Source organism: Carica papaya, chromosome 6, assembly GCF_054855325.1.
Source record: "Carica papaya isolate Zhongbai chromosome 6, ASM5485532v1, whole genome shotgun sequence".
Lineage (NCBI taxonomy): Eukaryota > Viridiplantae > Streptophyta > Magnoliopsida > Brassicales > Caricaceae > Carica > Carica papaya.
In genome coordinates, this window is record NC_142314.1 from 29,283,788 (window position 1) to 29,306,835 (window position 23,048).

The following is a 23,048-nucleotide window of genomic DNA, read 5'->3' on the forward strand; positions in this document are numbered from 1 at the left end:
TTACAATATTCTTAAAGCACTTTCTGAATATTTAACAGTGTCTATCACTAGTCTACATACAACCGTAATAATTTCACTTTAAACATGAACATAGTTTGTTGTCATTAATAAACTCAATTTACAATATGCAATATTTTTTGTAGAATAGGATAAATTTGAATAATATTTTTATAATTTATTCTAAATATTTTTATAAAAAAACTAATATACAATTTACTCTTAAAAATATATAAAAATTTGTATTCTTCACTATTGCATAGAAATTTACCTTGCTAGGCCATCTTTCGTGATGAGTAGACAATGGATTTCAATTTTGCATTCCGACAGAGAAAATCTAATGGAAATATGGGGAATCTGATTGACAAAAGGCAAGGTATGCCAAAATCTCTGGATCCGAACTAGGAGACTGTTAATTGTTATTTTTCTCTATCAATTTTTCATTTGCATGTAAATTTCTATTATTTGCAAATGAATCAAAACAATCAATGTACTACCAAGCTATGAGCAACAAACCAGCTAGTCTAATCTGAGCTAGTCTAATCTGTCAACAACTTAGCCGGGAAACATGCGACCGAGAATGTCATTAAGGAGTACAGCATTTCTGCGGGTCTGGGTTGTCTTCCAAACCTTGAAGTCTGGAGGGAAATAGTCAGCATCCCTCCAATGTTTCAGAGACATGAGTGAAAAGGGACCCTGTATATCTCCTTGAGGGTCCATATAATGCCATATCTTGCTCCCTATGTTGTAATCTTGATTCATATTTCCAGCATTCGAGTTTTCCTTTTCATCATCACTTATATCTATCACCACTCTACCAAACAAACCTCCAGAATTATTTTTCTCCTGTCCATTCCAGGCTTCAACTTCCGTTTGGTTATGTTTTGAAATCTTCACTACATGCTGGGTTCCTGTCGGAAGATATCAGAAAATATTTAGGAAAATCATAGGCATTTTGAAAAAAAGCTCCTGTCTTGAGTGCATCAAATACTAATCAAATTGAAATAGTCAGAAGACAATTGACACACAACACTTAACAGCATAAAATCAATGAACCAAATATGTCAAACAGGAAATTACATCTCAACAATCTGTGGTTTTTAAGCTGTCAATGATTCTAGAATCTTAGAAATTACTAGAACTAAAAAAAATCACATGATTCATAATTCCATGGCAGCAACATATTGCAGGCATGTGGTCACTCTAAAGGAGAAGAGAAAGAGACAAAGAAGAAGAAGAAGAAGAAGAAGAAGAAGAATGCAAGAACGTGAAATTGTACCACCAATGCTGATGTTCTTTCCAACAAAGCCTACATGTACGACATTTTCAAACATGAAAAACTGCATTTGCTTATCATTGAATCCTCTTTGACATTATTACACATGTAGAGTTCAAACCAGATAAATTATAACTAATCTTTTTCTTCGACCACATGCACTTTCTCAGGTACACAAATGTCAAAGCACACAACAGAGTGAAAAATAACATACAAAACAAAACAAAAAACCGCAAGATTCATCACTAGGACCAACCAGGCAATTGCGTAACAAATGAACATGAAGAGATAATTCGTAATTGAGAAATATATGCAACTCATGTAAAAGAGGTTAATAGAAACCTGCAGAATTTTCTCCAAATGACACCCATGTTGACAAGGGTTCATCTGCAGATGTCTGGGGCACAGTAATTTTTGAAGCTCCCTGGAAGGATGACATTGGGGAACCATTCTTTCCTTTCTCTATATTATCTGTAAACTCCACAGGAACAGGTTCAAGCTCTAGTTCTTCAGCAACAACCTCTGGAACCTCATACAACAGCCGTGACTGTTCAGCTGGAGTCTCAAGAAACTGCTTTCTCTCCAAGTACTCCAACAGTGTAAAGGATCAAGCAAGTTAAGAATCAAACAACATCTAAGCAGCTTGTTTAATTCTGGTTATCCATAAGAATATAATTGCTCCCACCATAGTCATTAGTTCTATGAAGTTACAGATGGCTTATACGACCAAAAAGTACACCGCTTAAAATACTTTAAGGGACCAAAGACATGAAGCATGGTTCAAGATTTTTAGTATCAAGTGACACACAAGTCAAACTAAAGACAACTCCCTAATGTATAAAAGGATAAAAGGCAACAAGCACGGAAAAATACAGTAAAGTAAGGGAGATAAAACAAGATATTGGCTGCCTTTTCTTTTTCATGAACTAACTGGGTCAGACTAACAAAACTCCATAAGTCAATAAATGACAGCAGAAATATAAGTTGCTCTATCTGATCAGAGAACTAAACTAAAAAGGGCAGCACATATTAGCATGTAGCAGAGAAGTCAACCATGGTACAGAATCAACCAAGGATATTCTTTGCGCCGTCCCTTCTCATTGGCTCGATCGATGAGCCTTTGCAACAATGCAATTTCTCCAGCAAGCCACTGAAAATCACCAAGTGAGAAAGAATTTTACTGTAAGCAGAAATCAATCCATGATTACATCCAGCATATTACAGCACCATGCTGAGCAGGAGAAATGAGAACTGCTATCTTTAATTCAATCCAATTTACAGTTTCTATAATGATCAATTCCTAGTCATGCAAACGTACTTAGTTTTCAGAATTTTAGATCTCGAAATTCCCATGTTTGTCTCTTAACTTGCTCGAGAGACAATTAAGAGAAACATAATGGATTGACAAAAAGAAATGCATATCATGTGGTTTGCCACTTAAACATAATTTGATTACTAAAAGAGAACAATTGGCCTCAATACACAGAGATGACAACCTACAGCACTTACACAAAGATAACAGAACCAAAAGAAAAGGTCAAAAAAAAAAAAGAAAAAGCCTGAATCTCTTTTGTGGACAACCTACTGTTAAAGTACATACATGCTTTGTTACATCCTCATGCAAAGTTTGTGCCTTTTCTTCAAGTTCCACCTATCAAAATGGTTATTAAGCATGTTAAGCAAATTAATCAAAGGGAAAAAGAAAATAAATGAAAGGCAATTGAAACGCCAACTACAAGAAAAATGAAGCTGGTAGAGATGGAGAATGCTGACAACTAATATAAGAAAAAAAGACTTTGAGAAAACATCTTGCGGTGCGATCAAACAAAAATAGGTGTCTCGACAGTGTCCCTAGAGAGCTCCCTCCCCCCTCCCCCCCCCCCCCCCCAAAAAAATAATAAATGAAGAAAGGAAAAATATGAAAAAATTTCAAGATCTTGGAGGCTTGGGCACATTTCCATTCCCATGGGTGCATTTAAACACAAGGAATTATCTCAAGAAGGTCCGACCAACTCAGTAGAACTGATAAAGGTTCCTTTAAAGTTCATTTTCACTAGGGAATGAACTGACATCATCTTTTCAGAAAGGATAATACCATGTATTTGACAGACCAGAATTAAAGATATTTCAGATAATGCTAAGGGCCATCTACTAGAAACAAAAGAGAGTTTGTTTGATCAGTCAGACCATCAATTTCCATATTTATAATAAAACATTGTAAAGACACCAGTACTAATGCTTATGGCCTAAGTATGAAACACATAACAGGTTTTATTTAAACTAACATAATATTCATATTCAGGAAAGAAATAAAGAGAGAAGATGGCTGCGTGAACTGATTCCAAGAGAGCATGAAAACACTCACTACAAGCAAGATTTTCTTTTCATGTTCTTTTTGGAGTCTATGACTACTTTGTTGCTTGTTCATTAGAAAGCCATGTCCTTCCTTTCACCTAGAAAGTTGTTGGTGATAGAAAGGAAGACCCTTTCTATGATCTTGGAAGCAGAAATGCAAGATATGTTCTGGTTAACTGAAAATGGTGTAAAAAAGCAGATTTTCTGTATCTTTTTAACTTGGAGATCTTGTTGTCCTCTAGATACCTCTGCCAACTGTTTTGAGTCAAAGGTCATAACTCACGAGTGAGAATCTAGAAGGAAGAGGACAAATGCAATTTAAAACGGCACCACAAGGGTGCAATTCATATAATTATAAAGAGAAAATGGAGCTCTTTGGTTGCTCTCCTTCCAAGTAACCCAACATGTAGAAAGAGGAATAAGATATATAAATTTTCTCTGATACTTGGAGTATGGATACCACTCCATGCCTAGAGTTCATCCTTGATGAAGGCGCTGACAACCCAAGAAAGAATAAGGAGGCTAAGAGTTGATTCCTAAACCTTTCTGGCTATCAAGCACCAAAGAAGGTAGTGCAGGAATTCACATTTCATTGAGGCATTAAAAGCACCCATTCACCAAGATTTTGGCCCTTTTAATAACATTGTCAACAGCTAAAATTCTGTCCCAAGCGGCCCTCCATGAGAAAAAAAGGATCCTCAGGTGGCCTTTGTTTTCCATAGGTACTTCTTGAGGAACTTCTCAGACACAACATTGAGTAAATAATAAAGTTATAATGCAATTTAACCATTAAAAAACCAGCTTTCATGTGTTTCTGAACTGGGTTTTCAGCCTATTTATGGTGAAAACGAGTATACTCAAAATATAAAAGGAAATTCACCCACTCATCAAGCTCCCAGTCACTCAAATCGCAGAGGAGGGGAAATATTTCTATTGGATTCCACCATTATACACTTCAAAACAATCAATACGTTTGCCTCCCTGAATCTAGAAAACAAGAAAATAGATGGAAAAGAATCTTTCACTAGGCTTTTAGTTCACCAAGGATCACGCAAATATCTAATATTTGTTGAACCGTGTTGACCCAAGGACCATGTCCTAATTATTTCCAATTATTCTCCACATACTGTGACCAAGAGCACCTCTAACTAACTTCTATCTATCAATACAAGAGGAAACAATCCCGCCTTTGTTCACTGGCTTAAGTGATGTAAAATAAGAAGATAGTATCTTGGAACAAATTTTCAATTAAAGAAGTTTTTTTGCAATAATAGATATTTTATATTTTTAAAGTATTTAGGCTACTTAGGATTATTTAGCTAAAAGGAATTATAATATCTTAGTTTCCTATTTATGCATATTTAAGAATGATAGGAATTAGAACCTTTTTACTTTCCACAATTATTTAGATTTCTATTTTTATAATTTTTCTTATTATATGTAACTACTACCTACAAAATGACTAGTAGCTACAAACAGAAAGAATAGATGATGATGAATTAAAATTTTTTGCTATGGTTTTATTTTCTGATATCTCTCTCTGTGTTTGCTCTTTTGGTGGTAGTTTTATGTAATTTATCCCATTTATTCTACTCTTCGCTATATTTCTTCAACTTGATCTGGATTTTTCTCAAACTTATCTCCATTCTTCTGCTTCTTAACTGATTTTTTTTTTCTCAATTATCCACAAGAACTTAGTTTAACTGCCAATGGTCCTACATCAAGGAGATATCCTAAGCTCACGATCCTGAATGAAATCCTTTGAAATCTCTTGTGGTCACAGTAATCATATTCTACCGAGCTTCTCTAAAGGATCTCACAAGCATTAAAAATCACCACAAATACACCAAAAAGTTTACACAGACCAGATATGTAAGGAAACTACTTCCAGGAAAAAGACAACATCCTAGCTTTCTCTTTCTATTAACATTTCTTTTTCTATTAAAATAAAACAATAGCTACAAAAATTAAATTTTTTTTTGGGGGAAAAGGAGCCATCACCCATTAAATTAATGAAAGAGCTCACCAGTGTTGGCCTCTCAAGCAACCCCTCCTTTACCCTACTGTTTAAGTCTTCGCACTCTTCCTGCAAAGAACACAGAGCTTGGAAATCTTTTCAAATAGAAACAGAGCTTATAAACCTTACAACATACAACCACAAAATGCATGCAGCTGAAGTGAGAAATCATTGTTAAAGGAGCCAGTAACCTGGAAAAATAAAAATATTTAGCCCACAACAGAGAAGCTACACAAATCTCTAACTCCCTCTAAGAAAAAGATATATGCACTTTTGTTTCGCTTTCAAGATCTTTATACAATTTTTAAATTCTTTTCCCTTACTAATAAAGATCAAAAAAGGCATCTCTTCAAAATTTGTCCATAACTGTTAATTGATAAGGACTCAAGTTTGAGTATCTAGAAACAAACCTGAGAGAAGTCCTCGTCTGAAAGCATAGAAATGGAAACATCTTTTATAAAATTTGAAACTTGAAGAAGAATGTCATTAGTTCCTGGGACCTTTTTAACACCTGGAGAAAAGATGATACAATCACCATAAGTACTGAAAATGATCGAGACATATTACCCAATATAAAATAAAGATGCTTTTAAGAAGAAAAAAGAATAACATGAATATAGATAAACCATATAACAAAGAAGTAAAAGAATCACACATCAATAGCAGGTTGATTACATAAGTCAAGAGAAATTTTCAGGATGCTGGTCGGAAAATAGCACTCGAAACTGTAGAGGCTCGACAGTGATATAACTTAGTAATGTCAATAAAACTATAACATGAAACTGTCATAAATTATCAAAGATAAAAGTCTTTGTAACACCTAAAACAGACTCCTTAAGCTTGTTAGTGCACAAGAATGTGGAATCATCAGAGTCAAAATGTCCCTCAGAAATTGATAATCAACCAAGAGATGCTTTTAATACAAATCTTGCGTCATATTTAACTAACTATATTATAAGATTAACAATAAATTTAAAATGATATAATTACATTAAAAATTTTTCTAATGATTTAAATTTTTAAGATGTTTAGAATTATTTGTATAATGTTAAATATTTTTCTTAAATTTTTTTTAACAATTTAAATATTTTACTTTTTATTCAATATAAATACAAATTCTAGATAATAAATTATTTGATTTTACAATGAACTTATTTAAATTATATATAGTAAACAAAATTTTAAATCATAAATTACTGTTATAAATCTATTTTAAAATACTAAATTAACAAATTAGTAAAATAAAAATTTAATAAATTTGCTTATTAAAAATATTATTTGCCTCTAAAAACATAAGTATATTTCATGCTATCTATTTTCAGCTTTAAAAACAGAGTCTGTTTTTCCCCAAAAGCAATTCTGGTTTTCATGTAAGGTTAGACTTCTGCTTTCTAGCAGTAAAAGTAGAAGTTCAGCCCAAAAAATATTTGTCAAATTCTTTTCACTTTTCTAACAATTGCTGTTAATTTTAATCTCCAAATTGTATGACTATGTATATTCATAAAATAAACATACAGGCTGTATAGTCACACACGTAATCTGATTCCCAATAGACCTAGACACGGGATGGCATGTATAGCCACACTGATTCACACTTAATTTGGTTCCCAATACAATAAACACGGCAAGTCATGTATCGACACACTGATTTCGCCCAAACACAGATATGGTGAGGCATATTTACGAATTCCTAGCATAATGTAGGTGGGAATGGACAGCTCTCCCCCATAATAGATTATGCAAACAAATTGAAATCTATATCGAAAACAAATTACATAGTAACACTTACTCCAAAACGAAATTTTTTGATATAATACATGTATAGTAATTTCAAAAATTCGTACCATACTTAAATAGAATAAAATACTTCAAAAATATAATAGTGCCACTTTTCTATAATAATCACTTACCTTAGACGTCAAAAGACTTATTCTAAACATTTCCTTGTTTCTATCGACTTATCTATTGATTTGGGCAGTGTCATGAGTCATTAGTAGAACATGCTTTATAGGTTCTAGAAATACCACAAAATCATATTAAAATTACGCAAGGAAATAAATTCCAACAGAAAATATATAAACATGCATTCGTAATCCAAATATGTTGGAGACTTAGGAGACCTAATTGATAAACTGATTGACTTATAACTACTTTCATACATTGGTTGGCACCCTTTTGGTGCCTATATTAATATCATATTTTTATTTCAAAAGATATATATATATATATATATATATATATATAAACAGGTATAAATAGATTGCAGGATGCATACGCATGAAGGCCTATCACCTGTGACTTGAACAAGCATGTAGCGGTTCTTCTGAGAATAATCAAGAGGATCCGACTTGATCCTCGCAAAGCTTCCTATTATTTTAGCTTCAAAGGTGTCCGGTTCTTTAAGAAATTCCTGAACTAAACTCCTCTTGAGATACACAAGCTTTATATTATCTGGAACGACAGATGCAAAAGAGCTTTTGGGAGTTTTCTCAATCTTTTTCTTTTGATTACTTTTTCTCTCTGAAGCCAAACTTCTATGCTGTTCCTCATCGGTACTGGATGAAAAATCATCATCCCCTTCTTGATTCTCAGCGTAGTGAGCCGCCAGCATGTCATAGATATGGATTCTATCAATGATCTTCTTTCCAAAAAGTGAATGGAGCCTGTGGTCGCAAACAATTTTCCTCTTCTTCATCTGCTGCTGAAGGTTGTTCTCCTGAACGTATGTCTTTATACTGTCTTCAACATCATATCGAGAGATCTGCGTGCTTGTATCTTTGCCAATTGATTCCAGGAACTCAATCAGCTGCTTTGAACCCCAACCAAAGAACTCCAGTTTTTTCCCTCGAGCCTTTCTTTTCGAGCTAGCCGGAGTGTATGAGTGATTTTCTGCTGCTTCTGTTTTCTGAACCATGGTAGCAAAATACTGCTTAAATTCAAACCTTACTGATTTTCGCTAATTCATTCCATTAAGCAATGGCAAGCAAACATTTCGCAACACCGCACCTGCATTCTTCTCAATTAAACCCTAAAAATTTTCAAAATCGAATGGTGGATATTAACCGGATCGAACCTACCGTAATAGGTAAGAAAACCAAAAATCGAATCAACCGAATGGATTCTGTTTATTTGGTTAATGACCGAATCACTTGTTTACTCTTAACGCTTACAGAAACTTTAATGCCTCTTTCCATATCGAGACTCTTCAATACCTCTTCAATTTAATTTATCCACTCTTAATGGCTTCTCAATGTTTTACGAGTACAGATGCATCTGAAACGGCATTTGAAATTTGAAATGGCATTGAAGTTGGAAAGCAGAAAGAGAGGAGAGAAAAAGAAAAACAGAATGAGCAGTGCACAAGAGAAGAAAGAGTCGAGTGCTGCATTGCAAGGAAAAAAGAAGTCTGAGGAGTCGACTCAACTGATAGCTTCAGACCGAGTGGAGAAAACGAAGAAAAGAGACGTTAGGTGCATGGTGGTGCCTGGTGTCATGTCGTGTCTTGCGGCGCGTTGGTTTCTGTTGTCCTGTCGTGCCATATGGCGTGGGTCTAGTGCGGAAGATGAGGAAGAAAAGAGGAGGCTGAGTCAATGGGTGAGCTTGAAAACTGGAAAGAAACTTAGAATTTCTTTTCAGTCTTTAATTAATTATATTTGAATTACTATTAAATTATATATAATATTATATTATACATATTAAAATAATCAAGTCGAAGCTGGGATTAAGAGATCTATAAAATTGACACAGTTCAAAAAAAATAAATCTACTTTAGGTTCCAAACAAATTTTAGGTTTACTTTTTATAAAGGTGAATCAAGTTCGAGTTTGATAAAAATCACTCCGAACACGGTTTTGTTACCATCTCTAATCAAAATTAATTGGTTAATAGCATAGTGGAGAACAGGGTCTGCTCTTATAAATGCTTTGATTATGAAATGTGAGAGATATTTTTCTATATACTTGGCTTTTGGTCAACTTACTCTACTTGTGGCATAATCCATACATTCATGCAAAGTAAAATCATCAATTGCCATACTACAGGGACAATAAAAGCAGATACAATACATTTTGCAGTAAAGAAAGTGCTCAATAATAAATGTATGTCTTTATATGTGTTCAACTTTTAATTACTTCAAAATCATTACGATAGTATCACATTTATCTAAATTACTACAATTAAAAAGGATACGGTACAATTTTAAACTAATTGAAAATCAAAGCATAATAACCTTCAAACAAAACATTGTGTAATTGGTGAAAAATATATAATTGATGGTTGAATAGAAGTTCCCAAAGCTTATGACCTCTTGGTTGTGAGTTCATGTCGTTTTGGATTTGTTCATATCGATTGTGGTACCCTTCCTTACTCACATCCTAGTTAACCCACTCTTACAAATTTGTGTTGAAGAATTTGTCCATGAAATTTGTGGGGATGGTTTTTTGTGCCATAATCTGCAAGAAGGTGGTCTAATGGAGTTTGAACCATGAGATTAATCTACTATCCAACATTGTCTTTAACATGTCTATCAGAAAAAGAGAAAGTCAAATATGTTATAAGTATATTATAATAGTTGAGACAGTGAAAATTTTAATTTTATGTATGATCTGAGTCCAGTTTTGCTCATATAGTTGGAGATCACTAATATATTTGATCAGGTTGTATGTTAAGATATATGTAAAACTTATACCTAATACTAAAAACAGTTTTTTATTTGCTTGAAAAGCACTATGAATCACATTGCCCGCATGAGGAAGCTCAACTCCTCTCAGAACATCCATCTGATTAAACATCTTTCAAGAGTTGAATTACCAACAAACATTTTTGAATAAGTTGAAAACAATACCCCCTTTGTTTATATAGATGAGAAAGTAGCTGCATGTCTTGGACATTGATCAAACCTTCGAGCCAACGCCCGGTAATGTAAATACAGGGTTTATCATATATATATTGATTTTTTAAATCTACTAATTAAAACCCACTACTCATATTTAACACATTAGATATCATCATCATTTATGCAAATGCCGCTTTTAAAATCAGGAATAATACCTTGGCTCACATCAAATATTAATTACAAGTAACCAGGAATTCTTCATTTCAACATCCATGAATTTCTCATAAACATACACCAAAAGAGCAACCATCAACCTAGGAGATCAGTAGGATGGTTTCCTTACTGTTGAATTCCCCTGGCTTTGTTTATTTATCGTCATCATCTTCCTCGTGCATGAGGATGAACAAACACCTAAAGAAACTTTTCTGAGAACCCACTTAGCTGATGATATCCAATGTTTTCAACGGCTCCAATGGTTTTAAACAAGCGCCTCTTGTTTATCTCCCCCACCAGTGACTTGTGCAACAACTGGCTCCGCATATCTACAAATGACCGAGTCCTGTTTAGCTTCTGCTGTTGACTTATCCCTCTATAATTACCTCTCCAAGAATCCAACCGTGTATTGCATTGGTTATTATTTGGTGTAGCTGCAGAGCAGAACCTTGTTGACTTGTGCATCTCTGCCATGCCTAGGGCTTCTCCTAATTCCCCCAGACTAAAATCATAATCATCTTCATTACCTGAGTGGAAGTCAGTACCAGAGTACTTGAAAGAGTTCAATGAGCTAGCAGAGCTTGTATTGTCATAGCTAAAAGGATCTTCTGCATTTGTAAGTTCACAGCGTTACTTACATAATCACTAATTCAATCCTCACATTAACCATAAAATGATTTTTATATACCTTGACGCCAGTTGTGACCCGAAATGACATTGTTTCCATCACGAAGCTGGGAACCATAGGAAGGTACTAAACCTGGCAAAGAAGCTTGAGAGGAAGAATTGGAGGAGTTTGAGTAGAAAGGATGGTGGATTCCAGCATCACCATCATCTCCATACTTAAAGCTATGTTGAGGATTATTAACTTCGGATGAGCTCCCTCCTTTCCATGTCGGAACCAGAGAAGATATCTGTTCCTCTATCATCTCAGCAATCTCCAATGGTTCCCAGTCAATAATCTCCAATTCTTTTACCATCTCCAATGCCACATCAATTGCAGTGTCATTCAGAATGTCAAAGGGGAAGTATATGTTTCTAGTATGACCTGTAATACCAGTATTAAAGTATTATATTCACAAAAATACTGTGGCATGGTAAATATGTACCCCTCGCAGGAAAATGGATAATTGATCTGAAAAGGCTAGAAGAGAAACAAGAATTGCTCCATGAAGAAGTGACAAGACATCTACTAAAACTAATGGATTTACAACATATGTCAAGTTGTTTAAAATATGATTAGTCATCAATGTGCATGAATTAAAAGTTTGAATTAGTACCATTATTCTTGTCTGAAATCTGTACTTTGAGAAAAATTGTATCATCCTCTGAATTTATAGTGCCTGTGACTGACATATCTGTGGTTCTTGTTGGATCAACAACTAATGGAGGCAGCTGCTCCAATACAGCTCCTAAAGGTGCTGCCTTTTGACACAGGGGTTGTGAGATGGCTAACAATCCCTCTTTATCACACTGTAGAAAGGGGTCCAGCAACAGGTCATTGGCTGATAACCTCTTTGAAACATTCTCCAAACACTTCCCCACAAAATGCTGAGCCTCTTTATCTTGAATTCGGTAAAATGCTTCTGGCAATTTCCCCTGGTAAATATATTGCAACACAAAATACATTATCACATGATGGGCAACAGTTTTACGCAATCTAGCTAAAAACCAAAGTTTCTAAACCAGGAAGCCAACCGAAGTAACTTTCTTGTATATTTGGGCTGGGTTGGAGCACTCGCTATAGGGATATTCACCAGTAAGCATCTCTAGCATACACATGCCAAACGCGTATACGTCTACAAGCTCATTGTAATTCTCTTCATACAACTCTGGTGCCATAAATTCCGGGGTACCTAATTGTTGTGGAAAGGAACATACATTAGTTGAGGAGTTAACAGATTTCTAATTGCTCAACTACATCAAAAAAATAGGGGGCAGAGTTTGCCTATGACACTGTGTGCATGTTGTGAACCACGAAGCATTGCTGCCAAGCCAAGGTCACCAATTTTGACTTGTCTAAGATGCCCATTGACAAAGATATTATCACACTTGAGGTCTCTATGTATCACTGGAGGGTCATGGCCGTGCATATAAGCTAGACCCTGAAGGATTTGGCGTGCCCAGTTCTTAACTGCTCGAATATCAACTCGCGGGTACTTCTGTCTATAACTGTATCAAGATCAAATGACATATGAAATTATCCCTATGAAATCATAAAATGTTTGAAGGTAGTTAAAAAAGATTAGCTTATGTTTATAAAGATGAGGTTATTACTCTCTAAGAGAGCCAGAGGTGAACATCTCGGTAATGAAGTTGAATGTCCTTCTTTCAACGTCAATCCAAGAAGCATAGAATCGGATGATTGAATCACTGTTGAGATTCTTGAGGAGATGGACTTCAGAGTAAAGCCGCTGCAGTTCCTCTGGTGTACGGAAGGCATTGCTAAGCTTCACCTGATTCCATGCCACTTCCATTCCAAGGACTTCATCAAATGCCTTGTACACTGTTTTTACAGCGCCTTTTCCAAGAACTTCCCTAAACTGGAAATATCATTTAAATAAATTACCTCATCAACACCTTAAACATAAATCCAAATGTTCCTTTTGATGAGTTCAACCAAAACAAACAAGCCTCAACGTAGACACACTCACATACACGTATGTATTAATGAAGCAGGAACCAAAAATATAGCAACTTCACTTGGTTAATGGCTGCAATATAGACTTTTGGTTCACAATTGTCCCATTTAGTCTAATCCCCATTTCTTCCCTAACTAATGTTTATTTCTAAGTTTCACTACAGTTTTGATATAAAATTGCAGAAACATTTTTTTTTATGTTTAGGGTAGAATTTCAAATTCAAGTTTTTACAAGCAGGATATCGGTTCTTAGTATCACCGAACCTGTCAATACATACAAAATCAGAGTAATATGTCAAGGGTTTTTCTTTTTGAGAGTAAAATTAACACAGTCTTCAATCTAGATTAATGATCTCCCTAAACAAGTATAGTTGCTGCCCAAAAAACAAATTGAAAAACAAAAAAATTAAAAAAGAGAGGTAAGCTACAAAATCTGAATATGTCAACAGCTATTTTGTCTTGAGCATCTATAGGCTAAAACGTCTCTTCAGCATACTAGTGGGCCAGAGGGTAATGTGTTCATCAAAAGCCACAAAATATAATTCTCTAATTAGCTCCCAAGAGAGTTGACCAAACCAGAGGTAGCGACTTTTGATTTATAAAATCCATTTAATTTCATTATAAAACTAATCAAACGTCTATTATTGCTAAATGTCAAGATCGCACTACCAATCTCCTTTGTCTGAGTCGGCTGATGTTGCCAAAAGAATTTTCAATTCTGCATAAAATGATATTAAAATGAAAATTTCTTAAATTTTGTCAAGTGAATTCTCTCCCTTCTATCATCTGCAACTGCGCTAAGAGAAACAAGCCAAGTTGATTTAAGAATGCCAAGAAAATAAACAAAAATGGTTTAATCTTGATGGGCAATGAAACTAACAGAGGCAAGAACATATATCAGATTGACATACAAGGACATGCATGCGATTCTTATAAATATTCATGAATAAAAACCCTAATCTGTTTGTCAACAAAACATTACATCAATGATAATAATCACTAGGCAAGAGGAGAATCCAAACAGAATGATTAGACGAATTACTTACACGACCATAGCGACCAGATGGATCGGCTTCCACGTACTGATTTACAGATGCTCCTAATCGAGGACTCGCCTTCAACATCGCCACGCAAATCGTTTGAAAACCTTCGCACAAAATATAATTAACCGAATCGGCGAAATTACTTTCAACTATTTCTATCGAGAGCGGAATTACTAGAAAAGTAAGATTTAAAAAAGGAAATGTAAGAGTAGTGCTAGATGATCCGAGGCTTCCCCTCGTGATTTTCGTATGAAAAAACACCGAAGAGTAACCAAAACAGCCTTGAGTAATCTACACTTAGCATGATCCAAGCCATTTCCACCACAGCCCGTGAGTAGTATTCGAAATCCTGCTGAGCAATCATCTCTCTCTGTCGTTGATTGTTTAAAGATAGAAGCTATAAAAAGACAAGTAGTTTGGAAAGCAATAATAATGGTGCGCAGCCAGAAATAATGCAAGAGAAGTTTTAATAGTTGTATATCACAGTATATAAGAAAGATTCTGGCTTGGAAAATGGGCTTCTAAATTTGAAGAACCTATGACCACGCTTTGATATCACCATTTGTGGATGTGAAGATTAGAATTTTCCTAAAGAGAATCTAGAGGATGAAAATGAAGATCGATTTTGAGAAAGACAGAAAATTAGCAGACCGAACAGAGAACCAGAAGGTGGTGAATAGCGACTGTGGTTGTTGGCGTATAATTTATGAGAGGTGAGAACAAACCAGAAAAAAAATATATGTGTATATACACACATACACACGCATACACACACATACACACGCATGTATTTAAGGATAAACCATCATTACTGGGCCATGTGTCAGTTTTGTAATTTTCAATTCATTTTCAGTATGTAAAAACTAAAATACATTAATGAAAACAGAGCAAAGCTCAGAGCTCCATATCATATGGTCTTGGAAAGAGTAGTAGAAACTACACCGTTTTGAAGAGAGAGACATAATTAAGGTATACATTATTTTTACTCCGGACTCGTAAGACCGAACTAAACTGGAGAGTTCGGTTCGGTTATCTTTCTTAGTTCGGCTTTGGTCTGGTTTCGGTCCGAATTAATTAAATAAATTTTTTGTTTTTAATTTTTGGTTAATCTAAATAAATAAAAAAAGTATAATTTAATTTTTGGTTAATGTAAATCAATTAATTTTTTAAATTTATTTAAATATTTTGTTTTATTAACTACAGACCATTAAAAGTAGAAAATGAAGGAGGTTGGTTCAAGACCCAAGGGCATAGGAGATTTGACAGGGTCCAAATTTAACTACAACTAGCTTACAATATAGTTGGTTATATATATATATATATGTATGTATTTATATGAATATTTCTGATCAAATTAGTTAGTTATATATATATATACACACATAAACTTTATAGAATGGTTAAAAGATAGTTTTTTTACTTGTTAATTTTAATATTAAAATAAATACAAGGTAATAAATATTGTAGAAAAGTTTATTGGGAAGGGCACTGGTTCAGTTCTCGTCGCTAAGCTGATTGGTCAAGACCACAGTAGGCCTCTCTGCCTCAACTATGTTTGGTTGATATATTTTTATTTTATTTATAATATCTTCATTTATTTAAATTCATTTTAATCCTTTTATAGTTTTATTTAATTTTTGTGTCACGCATATTGATAGATGCCAAGTAAGTTGACATTTTATAAAGTAAGTATATTTTTGACAATGATGATTGTTATTTTGTAGAATATTAATTGTCATTATAAACTATCAACATTTGTGTGACAAATGTTCATCATTGTTATTGTTTTGGGAGCATTATTTTTACTATATCATTTATACCTTAAACTGTTAGGCCTTTACTAAATGTCTACATGCGATTTTAAGTTTTTACATACTCGGACTCATATTTCTTGTTGATAATGCATTCTGTAAAAGCCCAAAGCTAAAGGTAATGAAAACATTGAATTATATCAATTATAAACAGAAATAATTTAGAATTTAGAATTTACATTCTTTACACAGTAAATCAAGATGCCCAATTGAATTATGGTAATGTCAATTTATACCAGTTCATAATAATAAGATAAATTGTTAAAATAAAAATCATATAGGTTTAATCTTTGCTGGGCAACTCTGATAAGGTCCGCAGGGTAATCTTTATTCGCAATATTCCTATTGTTCAAGATATGGATCATTATCTGAATCGGTTAAATAGAAAAATGAGCTACACTAATTCAGTAAAAATATCACACTTATCACTGATTACGGAAAACCAAAGATTGGTAAAAAAAATTCATAAAACAACCAATAGAACAATTTTTGTCTTAAATAAATTCATTTAACATAAAACCATTACTTCATACTTACTCTTATCAGTTTTCAAAACTAACCTATGAGAACAATAATTCGAATATCATTTTTGTTACACATTTACATGAATAATAAACTGTAAACTTACATTCTTACCTACTTATCGATATTTTTGGGGGTCCATAGGGATGCTCCCAGTGTGTGAACCTAATATCCAATTTGTCAATTGATTAGCTGTCCCTAAACTCCGTTCGATAATGGGTGCCAAATATACGATCACCTTGATACTCCATCCGGTATAAGGGTGAGTTATACCTCCTAACCCCTTTCGGTATGCGATTTTTCAGTCTTGTTCGACTGAGGTAATGTCTATGGTAGGATTCTCCCTATATACCGGGTCTGTCCATAATTTTCTAGGATACCTAGTAAACTTTTCATACATGAGTTTATATTATCAACTAATCACCAATTACATACCAACATCTCGTTTCATAATTACATATCAATATAACAGCATTTAAGCAGACAATAAAAATTTATATTTTAACAATTAAAAAATGTAATTAGAGCATTCATTTCAAAATAGTCAACAGATGAAAATAATAGTTAGGCAATCAATAAACGAGATTTAATTAAAGTGCATGTAGTAAGCAAAAATAATAACCTAGCAACCAATGAACAATATATATAAAGTAAGTGATTTCGTATTGACTAATTCTGGCTCCACTGATGACTTAGAATTTTAAGACTTTTCTAATGTTTACAACATACAACATTATTGATTATTAAACTTTAATCTACCATAGCATAACATCCGAGTTGGCTTCAGCATCTTGCTGGATGAGGGTGTAAGCTCTGGCTTGGATAGGAGGTTTGGTCTGATTCTGGTTTCATGGGCACTCTCTAATGTAGTGTTAAGCACTTCCACATATGTGGCAAGTATTGTTCAGGTGATAGCAGAGTCGGTCTCCATGATCTTTGCCACAGTGTTGGTAAGTTCTACCACATCCTGTTGGCGGAGTCTGAGAATGAGCTTAAGTTATAGGCCTAGCTCTCTTATTCTGCTGAATCGGTGCAGTAGGTACTGGTCTACGATGTGAAACTAGGGGTCTGAAATTACTCACTGCTGGAGGGAAGATACAAAGGTTCCTCTCTATTAGTTGTGCCTTGGTCAGAACTGCTGAGTAGGTGCTGAACTTGAATACATATAGCTGTTACCTGATCTCAAGACAGATGCCCCACTCAAACTTTCTTGACTTTCTAAATTTATCAATCATAATTTTAGGAGAATATCGGTCCAACTTTAGGAATTTTTGGATATACTCTGACACTATCATATCACTTTAGACCAAGTATGCAAACTCTATTTTTTTCAAGTGCCGAAGATGATCTGAGAGGTACTCTACTTTAGAGGCTACTAGGAACTGTTCCCAAGTGACTGGGATCGGCAAGGTGGTCTGCTTCAGCTGTCACCAGCAACTTGCCTCACCCACGAGCATGTAGATAACAAGTACAACCTTCTGTTTGGGAACTACCCCAACAGCTGCAGAGGCCTTTTCTGTCTTTTTTAACCAGTACTCAGTCTCTTCAAATGAGGATACTCCTATAAAGATAAATGAGTTTAGTCTCTTATACTTCTCAATATAGTCTAGGTCCATCATGGTTGGAATTGGGTCCCATTGAAGAGGGACTGGATTATGATGGGGGGACCGGGTGGCCCTATGGCAACACTTGGTTGTATAGTAGGGGTGTTGGATTGTATTGTAGTGATGCCGGATGATATCGTGGAGGAACAAGACTGTATCGGGGTGGCACCAGATCTTCTCATTGCAGGGGGCTCATATTGTGACCGTGGTGGAGGGTTAGATAGCTCATTCCTCTCTTCTTGGGACTGTTAGGAGGAGATAAATCTTTCCAGCATCTCCAAGAATCGATCGACATCCTCTCGAAATGATCCATCCTAGGCTGCTCGGTATAGTGGGGGTATTCCTCTCCTCATATTCTTGTACTTACATTTCACAATAAAACGCTGAGTGACTGGTTGTATTTTGGTGATTTAATCTTTGTGTAAGGAATGATTTTGAGAAATCTGACTCTGATACCAACTGTAAAAGCTCAAAGCTAAAGGTAATAAAAATATTAAATTATATCAACAATAAGCGGATACAATTTAAAACTTAGAGTTTACATTCCTTACACAGTAAATCAGAATGCCCTACGAGAATGTCCTCATATAGCAATTAATAATAATAGGATAAATGATTAAAATAAAATGAAATAAAAATCCTAACGGGTTAACCTCCGCTGGGCAACTCTAATGAGATCCGGGGGGTAACCTTTATTCACAATCCTCTTGTTGTTCAGGATCTTGATCTTGATCTTTTTGATTTAAAATGGTTAAATAGGAGAATGAGCTACACTAGTTCAGTAAAAATATTACACTTATAACTGATTATAGAAAACCAAAGGTTGGTAGAAAATTCATAAAACAACCAATGAAGCCATTTTCTTTCTTAAATAAATTCATTTAACATAAAAACCGTTATTTCATACTTACCTTTATAAGTTTTCAAAATTGACCTATGAGGACAATAATCTGAATATAATTTTTGTTACACATTTTTATGAATAATAAACAGTAAACTTAGCTTCTTACTTGCTTACCGGTACCTCTAGAGTCCATAGGGTGCCCCCTACATGTGAACCCAATATCCAATTTGTCAATTGATTGATCGTCCCCATACTTCATCTGGTAATGAACACCAAATATACCACCTTGGATACTCCGTCCGGTATGAGGGTAAGTTATACCTCCTAGCCCTTTTCCGATATGAGATTTCTCAACCCCGTTTAACTAAGGTAATGTCCACGGTAGGGTTCTCCTTATGTACCGAGTCCATCTACCCTTTCTGAGGGTACCCAGTAAGCCTTTCATACATGAGTTTACATCATCAACCAATCACCAATTGCATACCAATATCTTATTTCATACTTACAGATCAATAGGATGACATTTAAACATACAATAAAAATTTATACTTTAATAATTAAAAAATATAATTAGGACATTTATTCCAAAACAGTCAGCAGATGAAAATAATAGTTGGACAATCAATAAATGAGAAGCAATTAAACTTATGAATTAAAGTACATGCGGTAAGCAACAATAACAGTCTAGCAACCAATGAACAGTATAGATAAAGTAAGTAATTTTGTACTGATCAATTCTGGCTCAACTGGTAATCTATAATTTTAAGATATTTTTAATCTTCACAAAATACAATATTATTAATTATTAAGCTTCAATATATTAAAACGGAAAAAATGGTGAGAGATTCTTACCCCAATCGATGTTTGAAATAACATATTTTTCACAGCGCCTCCTAGCAGTTCCCAGATTTTTTAATTTTTTTTTGCAAAAATTAAAATACCTGTCACGCATGCAAAAATATCCTAAAAAGTCAAAATATGTATTTTTAAACTTTTTCGGCCAATTTAGAGTTCCGATACGGCGGCACTGTCGTGCTCTGGTGCTAGCTCTACCGCTTGTGGTGGTGATTCCTCTCGACTACTTTGACCAATTTTGCATGAAAATCTACAAAAAATAAGTTAGGGGGTCTCTATTGGCCGGAAAAGGTGAAAACCAAAATCCTATTGGCGGAAGGGTCTCCGGGTGTGATAGCTCTACCATTCCTCCTCTACAATCGGGTGTTTCTTTGGCTAACCTACATTAGAACGAAACGAGGAACACAATGGTTTAAAAATCATAGGAAATGGGAAAAGAAAAACGGCTCGTTAGAGGGGGTTTTGAATTTCAGACGCGGCGGCTCAGCCGAGCTTCGCTCGTATTTTTTGGTTCACCCGTCGACCTTTCGGCTCTGATATAGCCATAGGGAGATTTGGGATTAAATTCTGAGCGGGGAGGAGGAAAACCTTATCTTTTTGACGTCGGCGATGGCTCTAATGTTGCAGCGACGGTGGCCGTTCTCCTTATCTGGCATATGGTCCACTTCCCAACCCCCCTTTTTCTTCTTCTTCGGTCACCCCTTTGTCGGCTAGGGTTTTGGTTCCCTGTGAAGAGGAGTTTAAATACTCCTCTCCATTTGATCTAGGCCGTCTGTTCGAGTCGACGTGGAGTGAGGAGAACTATCCGATTGTCGATTGTTTAGGCGAATCACGTGTGCGAATCAGGGTCGTCCATCACAATCAATTCCATCCCTCCGATCGTGTCTAAAAAGAAAATAGATTCGGGCCGTTCATGCGCACGAGATGCGATCTGAACTGTCGAATCGCTCAGGCATGTGGATCGCCCGCATGGAACCGATGTCAACGTGTCTGCTACGCAGCGAGTTCTGACTCGCCGTTGCTGTTGACGTGGTCATCTCACGTAGCCGAATTTTTTCTTTTGCAATTTTATCAACTATTTTGAAATTTTCTTTCAAAAATACCCATCTTTCTTCATAATTTTTCTTTTTTAAAAAAAAATTGTTTTCAATTTCATCCATAAATCTAGTTTTCTAAAAAAATTTACAAAATTAAAATAGAATAAAAATTAAATTATTTTAATATATTATTTTATTAATTGTAAAATTATCTCGAATAAAATTTTTGGGATCGAGTATTACATATTCTCTAATAAAATTGTATCTTATGTCATATAATAAATGTTTTAGTCATACAATACCAAATTTTTTGCAAGTATTTTTACAAATTTATTGTCAATATAGATTCCTATTACTTCTTTTTATAGCAAATGAAGTTCATTCAATAATTTTTTTAACCAAGTTACAGGATAAATATAAGAGATTGTGTTTCATATTCTATTTATATGTTGAAAGTATGACAATATATTACTTCTTTGAACTCGATGAGATAGTATAATTACTTATAGAAGATATAAAATTTGTAGCGTTTTTTTCTGTCATCCATATGACAATATATTACTTCTTTGAACTCGATGAGATAGTATAATTACTTATAGAAGATATAAAATTTGTAGCGTTTTTTTCTGTCATCCATATCTTCCGTAAAATTACTACCATAAAATTCCGTAAGTTTAAAATTACTATAATAAAAATAAAATCGTCCAAAATCGAATATACCTTTTAAGTAGTGAAGAATCCTCTTGACAACTTTTATATGGGTGTAAATAGAAGCTTCCGTGAAATAATTTTATTACTCTAATTGTATAAAGGATATCGATCCGTGTACGTATTAAATAGTAATTCGAATATTCTGAAAAATTCATAGAAAAAAATTCAAACTCATCAATTGAATAGTAAAACTAAGTTTTCAAATTATATCACATTTGGACCACACCTTTAATATTTTTAAACTAATCTTTTTTGTTAGTATACATAATTATTTAATTATATCTTACCTTTTCTTTTTCCATTATGCTAAAAACATAAACAATAAAATATATCTGTTTTGTGGTATGCTGCCATATGTGGTGCAATAATAGTCAACTGGACCCCCTACCAACTATTCTTATTTGTTGATATAAATGAATAGTTATAAATCTTACATATAATTAATTTGGTGCAAGTGTTATTATATCATGACACATTGTTAAGAAAATATTAATTACCTGTAAAATAAATTTAATATAAAATTATGTAGTTATTTTTTAGTTTATGCATTTTAATTATGTACTGAATTAATGTGATTAGATAAATACAAATATATTTATGATATGTAATTAATTTAATTATTTATGTTTACTAATTTTTTTTAAAAAAATTAAATTATTAATTAGAGCAATTAATATATATTTAATATTATTATTTCATTATCATATGTCTAACTAATAAATTATTTTAAGTAATAATATTTGAATTTACATCACATCTATTTATTTTAAAAAATTATTTAAATTTATACTCATCGATATTTATATTCTTTATTTAATAAATTAATTTTTTAAATATTGTTTGAAAAAAGAATGTTTCAAAGTAACTCCTGCTTCATTCATTTAAATAAGGTGACTCGTAAGATATGATTTCGATATAATCTATATATTTATTAAATAAATTATTTATTTTCTTAAAAATATAAAAAAATAAAATGATACAATTTTATGTATTTATTCACCAGGTTGGAAGAAAGAAAAGAAATCATAATTGAATAAATCAAAACCAATAAATAAAAAAAATGTAAACAATCTTTTGAGGTATGGGGAAATATAAAACTCAGACTTTTGAGTTACTAAAAAGTCATGATTTAGTTTTGACATGAAATTTGATGTTCCGTAATTATTTATTTATATATTATTTTATCTATACATAAAACTTATAATGTAACACCCAAGTGTTATTATTTTTATTTTGTAATTATTTGAATTTTTTTTATTTTTAATTAATTTAATTTGATTTAATTTAA

The 23,048-nt window shown here is 33.7% G+C and overlaps 2 protein-coding genes and 1 long non-coding RNA gene across 4 annotated transcripts; 1 reads left to right on the top strand and 2 right to left on the bottom strand.

Moving 5' to 3' along the window:
• Nucleotides 1-290: 290 nt before the first annotated feature.
• On the bottom strand, nt 291-8,559 carry LOC110811643 (uncharacterized protein At5g08430-like). 2 transcript variants are annotated; one of them, XM_088223017.1, is made up of 7 exons: nt 7,938-8,559; nt 6,056-6,156; nt 5,655-5,714; nt 2,874-2,924; nt 2,352-2,423; nt 1,616-1,871; nt 291-908 (listed from the first exon to the last, which is right to left on the bottom strand). In XM_088223017.1, exons 1-7 carry the CDS (start codon nt 8,557-8,559, stop codon nt 553-555), a joined length of 1,518 nt encoding a protein of 505 aa, XP_088079143.1. In that variant the 3' UTR covers nt 291-552. The 2 variants fall into 2 exon arrangements, with proteins under 2 accessions (XP_088079143.1, XP_088079144.1); XM_088223018.1 differs by lacking the exon at nt 2,874-2,924.
• Nucleotides 8,560-8,589: 30 nt separating this feature from the next.
• LOC110811644 (uncharacterized) lies at nt 8,590-9,374 on the top strand. The gene is made up of 2 exons (XR_002539175.2): nt 8,590-8,730; nt 8,913-9,374. It is a non-coding gene; the product is annotated as an uncharacterized LOC110811644 (long non-coding RNA).
• Nucleotides 9,375-10,673: 1,299 nt separating this feature from the next.
• Nucleotides 10,674-15,099, bottom strand: WNK5 (WNK family serine/threonine-protein kinase 5). Its single transcript, XM_088222643.1, has 7 exons — nt 14,380-15,099; nt 12,970-13,235; nt 12,641-12,864; nt 12,391-12,548; nt 11,973-12,291; nt 11,381-11,740; nt 10,674-11,300 (listed from the first exon to the last, which is right to left on the bottom strand). The coding sequence occupies exons 1-7, from the start codon at nt 14,455-14,457 to the stop codon at nt 10,891-10,893; spliced, it is 1,815 nt and encodes a 604-aa protein (XP_088078769.1). The 5' UTR covers nt 14,458-15,099; the 3' UTR covers nt 10,674-10,890.
• Nucleotides 15,100-23,048: the final 7,949 nt, after the last annotated feature.